The 12,382-nt window shown below is 47.4% G+C and overlaps 1 protein-coding gene across 1 annotated transcript; it reads right to left on the bottom strand.

The window, feature by feature from the left end:
* Nucleotides 1-3,848: 3,848 nt before the first annotated feature.
* Nucleotides 3,849-11,913, bottom strand: LOC115081333 (ceroid-lipofuscinosis neuronal protein 6-like). Its single transcript, XM_029585816.1, has 7 exons — nucleotides 11,783-11,913; nucleotides 10,694-10,808; nucleotides 7,524-7,622; nucleotides 7,071-7,259; nucleotides 5,765-5,820; nucleotides 5,442-5,564; nucleotides 3,849-4,997 (listed from the first exon to the last, which is right to left on the bottom strand). Exons 1-7 carry the CDS (start codon nucleotides 11,839-11,841, stop codon nucleotides 4,727-4,729), a joined length of 912 nt encoding a protein of 303 aa, XP_029441676.1. The 5' UTR covers nucleotides 11,842-11,913; the 3' UTR covers nucleotides 3,849-4,726.
* Nucleotides 11,914-12,382: the final 469 nt, after the last annotated feature.

Raw genomic sequence — 12,382 nt, 5'->3', positions numbered from 1 at the left:
ACTATTAACCTTTTAGGTACCAAAGTTCCACAAGTGGAACTTTTTTTCATATACTTTTAATTACTTGCAATTTTTTTTATACCATATTTATACCAAATTTGGGTCTAGTTAACTAACATATGTAAAAGGGGGCATCAGGAAATAATTCCTTCAATGAGCAGGATCTAAAAGGTTAAAGAAAGTAAATAAAATCTGGAGGAATGCAGAAAGTTTGCAGGTTTGGCTGGGCCCAGCTGTGTGCAGGGAGCAGTGTAAGAGGGAAAGGGGCTGCCCTCTGGCCCAGTCTGACTCTGGGACGCGAAAGAAAAGCGAGAGAAAGTGCAGGAGAGGGGGGAACCTCTTCCCTCCCCAGCGCTACCTTCCCACCCTAGCTGCCGTCTGCCTGGGAAAGGCCTTTGAGTATCAGCCTGCGAATGTAGCAGGGAGCAGAGGAGACGTAAGGCAGTGCGCAGGAGCCACAAGCTAAGCCCAGCACTCCCTGGCATGGTCTTTAGTGAGACTTCTCTACGTACCATTAATTTCATCCTGGGACAGAAATGTTGCCTGTGGGATAGAAAGAGGACCTTCTTTAATTCAGAGCAGGTAAGGAAGAGCCGCATTGCTGCTGTGGAAGAGGCTTGTATTACTCACCATGCTGCTCTCTCCAGCACTCCCTGCTTTCTGCGGGCTAAAGTCCAGCAGGAACTGTAAGAAATACGACTGTTGCCATGGCTCTAGGTCCTGAGCCACGGAGGAGGCAGGACTCCCTCTGCATCAGCTATCACAGCTACCGGAAATGTGCAACTTTTTGGTTTTTATTACAACCAGGGAAATGCCTGCATTTTCTAGCGCTTTTCAAAGTTCCTTCAACATAGTAAAGAGCAGCAGGAAAAAGAATAAACTGGCTCGTCCAGTCTCTTCCGCCACTGTCCTCCATCTCTGTTTAATTACGGCCTTCTCATCTTTCTGTCCGATTCCTATAGGCCCAGCTCATTAATATTAAAACAGAGTCACTTTCTGATCTGCATAATTCAGCCTTGCTATGGGTAAAATATGGGGGTAGCGCTACATGCAGAGGCCTGGACGTCGTCTCCATTTCCAAAGCGTGCCAGCTGATCCTCCTGGAAAGCTTCCACAAACACAACAGCAGGTGCAGTCGTGTGACGCTGTGTCGCACTATTACCCCTGCTGTACACCTGACGCATGTGTAAGCGCACGTCTCAGAGTGAGCTGACATGTGCAAGGCTGCTTTCAAACCTGCCGTACCTGGCAGGTGCATTTCTCCCCTAACTGATTACCCCCTAAAAGTGTCTCTTGTAGAAATACAATGTGCACTTTGTGAGACTACAAAGACTGGAATATTGTTCTCCTTTTCCATTCTTTTTATTGCATGATTAAGGTTACTTTAAGAGAAAAAAAACACTCAAAAATGTAGAGCTGTACAAGAATTAAAGAAAACAATCACACAAAGTATTCACAAAAGTTCATACTTTACGAAGTGTAAGACCAAAACAGAAGGAGGCAAAATCCAGAAGAAAAACCAACAGACTACAACTTTCCATAAAAAGAAATGAAAGCCCAGATTTAGCCCAGTGAAAAACCAAAATCAAAAGACTGGCAGGATACATCCTGCTCAAAACACACATCAGTGAAAGACAAGTCTGCGTTTCCAAAAGCTACTGAAACAACTCCAGCTGAAAATGTATTCTCCATTAACCACGGCTAAAGGCGGCTCCCAAAACTCAGACACTTACGGGCTGATACGATACAGTGCGGGCCGGTTGGAGCGCAGTTAACCCGCGATTGGCCCCGCGTTTGACGCGCTAGCTTTACTCCTTATACAGTAAGGGGTAGTAGTTGCGTCGAAAATGCGCATCCAACCCCCCCGAACCTAATAGCGCCTGCAACATGCAAATGCATGTTGCAGGCGCTATTAGGTATTCCCGCGCGATACAGAAAGTAAAATGTGCAGCCAAGCCACACATTTTACTTTCAGAAATTACGCCTGCCCAAAGACTGGCTTTAACTTCGGCCGGGCCACCCAGGGAAGTGCACAGAAAAGCAGTAAACACTGCTTTTCCTGTGCACCCTCCAACTTAATATCATGGCGATATTAAGTTGGAGGCCCCAAAAGTTAAAAAAAAAAAAAATCAGAAGACATACGCTCAATTTTGCCGGCGTCCGGTTTCCGAACCCGTGGCTGTCAGCGGGTTCGAGAACAGACGCCGGAAAAATTGAGCGTTGGCTGTCAAACCCGCTGACAGCCGCTGCTCCTGTCAAAAAGGAGGCGCTAGGGATGCGCTAGTGTCCCTAGCACCTTTTACCGCGGGCCCTAATTTGCATAGGCCACCCTCCTGAATCGCGCCCCCGGGAGCGTGGCCTGTGCGCTCGCCAGCTCTCCCGCGCGTTTTTCTGTATCGGCCCGTCAGTTCTTAAATGTTGCCTCGCATTTACATGGACCCCTTAAAGAGAATTCTTTCGCCACCCCTCCCTCCTCCTGTGCCAAACACTTTGTTCACCTTTCTTTGGGTACTAACAAGTTTTGGAAAGACCCACGCTTTCTGTAAGGCCCATTCTGCTCCATCTACCACTGTAAACCTTTAGTGAAGCTCTTCCCTTGCTCTGACAGGGAGAGGAGTGGGTTCCTCAGGATTAGAAAACATTTCTGCACATCACTGTACCCCTTGTAAGTTCTTACATTTAAGAATATTTCATACATGTTCATATTTTCTTCTCGAGGAAACATCATCTTTTATTATAGCACCATTCACTGCTAGCATTGACTCCGTTATCGGTTTAAAAATTTTCAGTTTTTAATCAATTTTTCCATTGATTGAGCTGAAGAGTTTACCTCTTCTAAAATAAACATTTAATTGTAGAAAGATTGTCCAACATCACAGCTCAGAACCAATGTAAGCTTTCCCCAGATCAACATCTGTTTCGCTAGGCCCTTGAACAAACTTGTAGATCTCCCTGTATATGCCCAGGAGTCTGGACTGATCTGGGTACATACAGGGAACAAGGGTTATTTTTCCCTATATGCATCACTTTGCACTTATCCATGTTAAATTTCATCTGCCATTTGGAACCCCAGTCCCACACGGTCCTCGTTCTCTCTCTTTTTTTTTTTGTACTCACTGAGAAAAAATAAAGAGACATAGAAACCAATACTTTCCTTTGGTGCAGAGGTTCAGGTTCCAGGAGCGCAGGCCGCATGGCAGATCAGAAAAAGAGTCAAACTTACAATACCTGCTCCCTAGAATGGAACACAGAGCTGCCAGCAGTAACAAAGAAAATCAGCCAAATTAAAAAAGGAACTGACTAAAAGAAAACAGCCGCCCTGAGCCTGTAGCTGCCTCAGCAGCCTCGTGAAGGGGAGGAGTCTGGACTACCAGATTTACACTCCATGGAAGAAAGGAACGAGCGAACAAAAGGGACACCAGTCACCAGCTCGTCCTCCTCAACCAGACAGGGAAGGACCCACTAGGACCCAAAAACCCCCCTGGGAGGAAGGCTCATAAGTCTGGAACAGTCTCCTGACTGCAGAACTGCAAGTTTTGCACCATCTACATCTGCTGGAGACAGAGAAATACTGAGGGACTGCAGGTGGCACACCAGATTAAGAGGCAGTGTCGGTGAAAACTATTTGTCTCCATCAGCTGGCAGGAGGCAAAAGCCAGGAGTCTGGACTGATCTGGGTACGTACAGGGAACTGATGGAGACAGAGAAATACTGAGGGAGTGCAGGAGGCACACTGGGTTATGTACAGTGTCAGTGAGACTCTCTCTGTCTCCATCTGCTGGCAGGGAGGCAAAAGCCAGGAGTCTAGACTAATCTGGGTACGTACAGGGAACTGATGGAGACAGAGAAATACTGAGGGAGTGCAGGAGGCACACTGGGTCATGTACAGTGTCAGTGAGACTCTCTCTGTCTCCATCTGCTGGCAGGAGGGCAAAACCCAAGAGTCTGGATGATCTGGGTACGTACAGGAAACTTAAGTTAATTATTTTTACATTCAATATCCAATAATTTGGGGAGCCATGTAGACATGACAGATTATTTCAAAGCCTTTGGATTTCTCAGGAAGGCCAACAATCTGGTGATTATGCCATCTGCTGTTATCCTCTAAGCTGCTCTTATCTGAGAATGTTCTATGTCACTGATTACATTTTCTATAGATTTGATTTGGTTCTGTAGCCCACTGCGTTTTGGTGGTTACTTTTTTTGAGCTGGCAACAGTCCTCGGTTGGGGCCATGCATCAGATCCCTCTAGCTGCAACGTGTCACTGTTACACAATGACTGGAACTGTGAATACTGCCTGTACATTTACAGTATTCTCAGTCAGCCTGAGGAGTAGAAGACCTGATCTGTGAAGGGACTCAACTCCTTTTGCATGGCAGTGCTCTGATAGCTTTACAAGAAGTAGCATCAAGAATTGAGCTGACAGCCCACAATAGCGCAGGCAATATCATGAGACCTGTGGGCCTTAAGTCACTCTTAGGCTCTTCTACTTGCTCAGACTTTTAAGCAGATGTCTTTTCCCCTAGCTATTTGGGCTTAGTGGGCAAACTGGTCCACAGAGCAGGGATTGAGCATTTTCTGCCTTCCTTTGCCACTGTAAAATTATGATCTTGTTAGCCAAATGATAGAAAAAGAATTCATGTAAGAGAGAAGCTGTGGGAGCCGGACAGAACTGCGCTGGATTCCTTCAGCACATTATGCAGCCCACATCTCATATCCCCCCAGTTACTGTAGGCTGCTGAGGTGCAATGTGTAGAAGGCCCAGGGCTCAGGAATGTAGATGACACCGGGATACTTCTTCCTGAGAACATGATCGTCCCACAGCCAGGAGATCCAGAAAGTGATCAGCACCAGGGCCGTGCTGAAGGAGCAGAAGAGGAAGAGGCCATTACTGTCCAGGGCCAGCCCCTTCCGCCGCTGATGCAGAATGATGGCCAACATGGCGAAGAAAGTGAAAATGAAGAGGATAAAAATCTGCCCCTCCGTCACAAGGTACCTAGAGAAGGAAAGACAGGAAATCAGACTGGAAGAGTTTGACATCAGTACCAGGGATCTGCTGGCTCAGACCAAGGTCCCTCAAGCCCAGCATCTATTTCTAGCCGCCTAGTAATGCGTTATGAACATTTCCTGCAGGAACTGGGCCAAACCTCCTTTAACCCCCCCACTATGCTGCTCACCTCTGGCAACAGACTGTAAGGCTTGTTAGGCTGCGCTCTGATGTGTTTGGAACGTGCTGGATGTTTCATGGAGTGTCCCCTTCTTTTACTAGAGTTAGAAATCTTCCCGATTGTACTCCGTGTAGAGCTAGCATGCTTGACCCTCCAGCCCAAAGACTGCTGGCAACCCCTGCAGAGGGTCTCCTTCCTACATCTGCTTTAAGGGATGCTGAACTCTGCGGGGAGCAGCCTCACTAAGGACCCTCCAGTGCGTACTCACTCACCAGTAATAGAAACTGCTGGGCCCAAGCAGCAGCCAGGCAGACAAAGGCATCCTCCTCTCCTCTGCACTGTGCTTGAAGCAGCCCGTGAAGTACAGAAAGAGGATGAGGAAAAATGGAAAGTACCTGCAAGGAACACACAGACCACGCAGCTTATGAATACGAGACCTGATGATATCTCTGCCCCCCAGCAGAGAGACAGTGTGTGTAAGAAGAGGGGCGATGCTCTCCACGGGGGCGTCGCTATTAAGGGACTGTGCTCTCAGATAGGCTGGTGGCTGCCATTTGTCTGCACAGCACTCGCTGGGCTACATAAAAGCACTCACCACATGCAGTGACCCAAGTATTCATCATAGTAATACAGCAGCTCAAAGGAGTCAATCTGCAGTGAAATGGAAAATCAGCGTTAGGAGACCAGGAAACCAAAACCCCACAAATCTGTCTGCCCTCAGGGAGGTTTGGACATTGCACCAAAGACCCACAGATCCCCCCTGTCAGGGTGACTCACGGCGCGGGGGGGGGGGGGGGGATCTGTGAAGCCTAAGAACATAGGAATGAGGGAAGCCGGGGTTCAAATCCCACTGCAGGTCACTTCACCCTCCATTGCCTCAGGAACAGACTGAGACTGTGAGCCCTCTGGGGACAAAGAAACCACCACAGTTCCTGAATGTAATCCACTTTGAAGTGCCAAAAAGCAGAATATAAATCCAATAAATAAGAATACTAAATAAGTAAACCCTCTGTTTTAGTTAATTACTCATGTCATTTAGAAATTGTGGATATTAACGCTAAGCTTTCTCTTGTTTCAGTGCACAGAGATGCTTCCTGAACAGCAGTGAATTAATAAAAAGAATTAACAAGACTCACTGTCTTGCTTACTGCTCTCTTGTTATCGCTGACTTTGACCGTTTTACAAACGAAGAGTTAGCAATACTTGTCAGATACACACACACGCGTCTGCTCTCTATTCCATGTACGTCCACACACACCTGGCCTATGTCGCTCGTGCAAAGAATCTGCACAACTGCACACATCCGGCTGCTTCCACTTCTCGCTCTCTCTCATATGCTGGGCTGCTGCTTCCTATGGGTTTTGCCACATTGAAAACACGACAAATCTTTTGCCCTGATTATCAGTGAGGTAGCACATATTTGCTTATCTATAAACTTAAGCTATATAATAAAACCTGTGTGTCTGTCTGTCTGTCCATCCTGCTCTTATAAAAGGAGTCTGACTTCAGAAAGGTCTCTTGCCAACTAATCAGCTTTTGCACCACACCCCCGGTCTGCTTTTCTTTGAGTTGCTGAAAGGCTCTTCTATCCCCACCACCCACACAAACAGGGGAGCTGAGGCCAGTGGGAGGCTGTTAACCCATCTGTTGAGATAAGGGGCACAGACCGGGAAGATGGGACACACGAGTAAGGCTGAGGAGGATGACTGAGCCTTGGTGGGGTGTGAACACACACACACACGTACATACATATAAACGAATGCTCCATGCTAAAAGGGAATGGACTGGGTGCCATCCCGTCAGCAGAATTAACAGTGCTCGATGCCATCATGCCACACTGCCCTGCACTATGAATTGGCAGCCTTACTGAGAGGACTGGAAGCCCCTTTGGATCATCTCACCAGTGTCTCGGGCTTGAGGTTTTTTATGATTGGGTTCTCGCGAACAGACAAGTGATGCTGGTACCCACTGAAGATCAGGCGATGGTTCACAGAGTCTCCCACCAGGTGGATGCTTGCCCCCATGACAAAGGTGATGATGCTGATGTAAATCACTGAACGTGGGAGGGTCTGGGGAGACCTCTCAATCAACTGGAACCCAAAGCCAGAATATTAGTTATTGAGTACCAGCAAAACACACAGCACTCTGTAAGGGAAGAGAGATAAGAGAACGTATACAGGCTACAAAGCACTGCAAGCGCCCACCTTCAGCAGTACATAAGGATGCAGAGCAGGGCTGCTGCTGTAGGAGTTGGTTTTAAAGGAACAGCTGGAACATTGTCTCCAACAGTAGCAAAGCACAGGGCAGACTGTAAGACGGAATTTAAAATGATTTGGCCTTAGCAATACATTTACCTTCAGGAGGAGGAAAGGAGTGATGATGTTGTAGGCCATGTGGAGATAGTCCCCAGCACTCGGCTTATTCAGTGGAAACCACTCCAGGGGCAGGATAATCTGTAGAAAACAGAAACTATTATTCCCTCTGACAATCCCCTAAAAACGTCTCCTGCAGTACAGCTGAGGACGCCGGAGCGAGCGTTCCACATCCAGAAACACACTGATATAATCCAAAGTATTCCTTGAGGGCTGAGAAGGCTATGCTTTCATCATTTGTAGAAATGACAGTAGGGAAGAAAGGTTCATACTGCGCCATTTTTACAGGGGGTGTCCATTCTTGTAACTCGCTATAACCAGATTCACTAAAGATAATGGGAACCTTTGTCAGTTCTGAGAACCTTTTCAAAGATGCTTGAAAAATGGGTTCTATTAGAACTGAACTCCTTTGTGGAAGATTCTGAATTACTGGACCGCACCAATACAGATTCGGGGCAAATCCCAGCGCTGAAACTTTGTTGATCTCTGTGGTGGATGATGATCTGTGTCAGGCCGATACAGTACAGTTCGCTCCAGTGGAGCGCACTGTTAACCCGCGTTTAGAAGCGTGTTTTCGACGCGCTAGCTTTACCCCTTATTCAGTAAGGGGTAATAGCTCATCGAAAACGCGAAGCCAACCCCACTGAAACTAATAGCGCCCGCAACATGCAAATGCAGTTGATAGCCCTATTAGTTATTCCCGTGTGATTCACTAAGTAAAATGTGCAGCCAAGCCGCACATTTTACTTTCAGAAATTAGCGCCTACCCAAAGGTAGACGTTAATTTCTGCCGGCACCGGGAAAATGCACACAAAAGCAGTAAAAACTGCTTTTCTGTGCACCCTCTGACTTATCATGGCGATATTAAGTTGGAGGTCCCAAAAGTTAAAAATAACCAAAAATAAAAAAATTTAAAATCGGCCCGCGGGTTGAAAACCAGACGCTCAATTTTGCCGGCGTCCGGTTTCCGAACCCGTGGCTGTCAGCAGGTTTGAGAACCGATGCTGGAAAATTGAGCGTCGGCTGTCAAACTCGCTGACAGCCGCCGCTCCTATCCAAAAAGAGGCGCTAGGGACGCGCTAGTGTTCCTAGCGCCTCTTTTTACCGCGGGTCCTAATTTAAATAAATTAATTTACGGAATCGCACGCACAGGAAAGTGGCCTGTGCGCTCGTCTGCTCTCCCGCGATTTTTACTATCGGCCTGTGTGGTGAGGTGGATAAGCAAAGGACTGGGTGGGTGTGGCATCAGCCTTCACTACTTTGTCTCATTGTATTCTATTTCACAGATTAATCGATGATGGAATTGGAGCCTTGATGCTGAACTGGTTTCAGTCATTCATTTCTGACCAAACCTTTCAAGTGAGAATTAATGATAAAGGTTATTAAGTCAGGGCAACCGCAAGGGTTGGCATTTTCTGCTGTACTATTCAATTTACATCTAGCACCTCTGGTTAAAGTATTAACTTCATGTGGGGTACAATATAAAATGTATGCCAGCTGATAGTGCCACTTGTCAATTCTTTCCAAGAAACTTTGGCTCACCTGACATTCTGTTTAGAATGGAGAAAAGATTGGATGGCCAATAATAATTTAATTTTGAATCTGAACATGATTGAATTGATATGAGTGGGTAGAATTGCAAAGCCTATCAATATTTGTGAGTTTCAGTCACTCCTTATCCTACAGAGATACGGGATCTGGGGATGATCATAGACTCAAACATGGGTTTTAAATGTCAAATTAAGTCAGTAATGAGAACTGCTTTCTTTAAGTTAAGAATGATGAGATTGTTTTACATCAATATGATTTCCTTTCTGTGGCATAGGCTTTAGTATTTTCAGCCTTAGATTACTGCCACTCAGTGTACGTTGGACTACTTAAGAAATATTTGAATGGTTCGCAGGCAACTGAGGAGGCGGGAACAAATATCCCCGAGTCTGATGAAGCTGCATTGCTTGCCTGTTCAGCTTGCTAAACTTATACTTGTTCTATTGGTTTTAAGGCTATGCAGGAAGATGAGCCAGGGTACTCTTCCTCACCTAGGACAATAATTTGTTGGCGATTCTATTGTTTAAGGATTACCAGATGCAGGCACCACATGCTCATGCTTTTTCTTTCATCGGCCCACTTATGTGAAATAAGTTACCACAAGGTTTACAACAGGAGAAAGATATTTTGAGTTTTAGAAAAAAATTGACAGCATTACTGTTCTGCACCAATTTGAGTTAATGTGATATGATTTTTAGAATTAATTTTATACCCGAGTTTTAATCATGTTTTGATGTTCTTGTTTGTCAATGCCATATCTATGTTTAAATCACTTTGTACAGCAGCATCGAGCACAGCAGGTAATAAACTGCAGGAGCTACTTCAGACAGGAGAAAACCTGATTTCTGTACTGTGCTCATGGCAGACAGCAGCCACATTTATTGTCACACGGTGTTGGTTTAACTCCTTCAGCTGCTCCTCTGCATCCCTGGGTGAGGCCACACACACAGGGTATCTGAGTGCTACACATAGCGCTCTGATGTTTCATCTGACAACATAAGCCAAAATAAACCAATCAAATATGTGCCTCAGATGTAAATCTACAGCAGGGGCACAGCTGAACTGAAAAGGATGTGGACAATTTTCAGATAGCCTATGAGTAGCAAACTAAATGGCCATTTTTAATGCACAGACTTTACCAAAAATGTTCCAAAATATATTACTTGCATTGCTTCTGTTTGAAACTTTCCAAGTGCACTTGTTAAAAGCATCGGTCTGCTCTGCCCCTGCTGCAGATGTGTGTGTAATGTGTCCTGCCCACAGAAAGCACAGGCCCTAGGCTAGTTTTAGGTACATTTGAGTAAAGCAGCTTTCAGTCAGGGCACTTTTACCCAGGTACAAAAGTTTGAAAATGTCCCTCTATGAGTATTACAGAGTGAGAGCATTTTCTTTCAACATAGCAAAAATGCAAATAAATATCAGTATTTTCAACCAATTAGGACGTGTGTGAGCAGATTCTGCGTCAGCATGTCATCTGATTTATGGGCCAAGTATAGCTCCACTGATTCACTCTATATAGAAACATAGAAACATAGAAATGACGGCAGAAGAAGACCAAACGGCCCATCCACTCTCTTATACCCCAAAACTACCTTCCTACTTACCATAGCAATAGGACGACCAAAGTCTAGGAGCCAGTTCTGCAGTGTAAAGCAGAACCACAAATCCCGGTGAAAGTGGGACACTTTAGGTGGATCTTTAGGTTTCACTGGCCCATGCCTGCAAACGAGAGGAGGGGAACATGCTGCTTTATATCCAGCAAGCTCATGCTATATGGACAGGAAACAGAAGGAAGGAAAGAGGGGGAAGGGGGAGTAAGAGCAGACGGAATGGGGGGTGGGAGGTAAGGAAGGAAGAAAAGATATAGGAGGGGGCAAGAGACCCAGAGAAGAGAGGAATTCTAAAAGTTTTAGTCCACATAAAGATAACTGGTGGGGAGACTGTTTCAGTGCCTCATCACAAACCTGCTGCCCACCAACCCTCAGCCCTGACCCACTCCTATTCCCATCCCGAATCCCTCCACACCAAGCCATCAGCCCTGTCCCGTCCCATCTCCCACCCCCAACCTTCAAACCTATCCCACTCCTCTATTCCCATTCCTCCACCCTCAGACCTGACCCTCTCCTATTCCCATCCCGAATCCCTCCACACCAAGCCATCAGCCCTGTCCCGTCCCATCTCCCACCCCCAACCTTCAAACCTATCCCACTCCTCTATTCGCATTCCTCCACCCTCAGCCCTGACCCATCCCTCAGCCAACTCCCACCCATCTCCCTCTGCTCCCAACCCTCAGGCTTTTCCCACTCCCTAATCCCATCCTTCCCCTACCATCAGCCCTGTCCCACCCCATTCCCCCTGCCCCAACCCTCCTACCTGCCCCATCCCTCAGACCTGCCCCACCCCTAAGTTAGTCCTTTCTTCCCCAACCCAGGCCCACTCCCTAGTCCTGTCCCCTCTGTCTCAACCCTCAGCCCTATTCCCCCCTGCCCCAGCCCTTAGCCCAATCCCACCTGCTCCCAACCCTCAAACCTGACCCCCCCCCCCCCATTCCCAGCCATCAATCTTGTCCCGTCCCATCCCCGTCTTCCCCACTCCTCAGACTGTTCCACCCCCTATTCCTGTTGCCCCTGCCCCCGCCCCCAACCCTTCTACGCAGCTCCTGCCTATCTGCCCCGAGGTCGCCAAAGACGTACCGGACCTGAGCCGGAACCGGGCCGAGCCGCAGACGCGCTGAACCCAGGTGCCCCTGCATCTCTCAGCCGGGCGCCTGCGTGCTGGCCTCGCGACAGGGCGAAGGGTTGCCATGGTTCCCGGGAACAGGCGGGGCCGGGACAGGAAGAGAAACGGAAGTTGCTCCTGGAGCTTCCGGTGGAGTCGCTGCGTGAAAGGCGCGAGGTTTGGCTCGTGCAGGTTGCGGGGCTGTCGGCTCGCTGGGGAAATATGGGGGGATCCCTTAGGCTGATTTCTAAGAAAACCCTAGAACCGCAGCACCACAAAGGAAAGGCAATCTTGACAGTGCAGCACAATTCCTCTGAGAAAATCCGTCCCGCTCCCCCGGATAAATGATGAGACTTCCGAGGCAGGCTGGTCTCTCTGATCGCGCCTCCTGGGACCTTAGGCAAGGAGTGAAGGGTCCCCTGAGAAAGAGGTCTCCACTGGATTCTGCCCAGAAAACCAATTCTCCTGATCCGTATTATTAAGAACACATAGCAATGAAGGTGCAACTTCAGTATATGAGGGACCACTATAGAAAGAAGCCACAGCATAGCATATTATTGGCTGAGACAACCGTT

Source organism: Rhinatrema bivittatum, unplaced genomic scaffold (genome assembly GCF_901001135.1).
Source record: "Rhinatrema bivittatum unplaced genomic scaffold, aRhiBiv1.1, whole genome shotgun sequence".
Lineage (NCBI taxonomy): Eukaryota > Metazoa > Chordata > Amphibia > Gymnophiona > Rhinatrematidae > Rhinatrema > Rhinatrema bivittatum.
The sequence above is the reverse complement of the archived record's forward strand: the minus strand, read 5'-3'. Positions and strand labels throughout refer to the sequence as shown.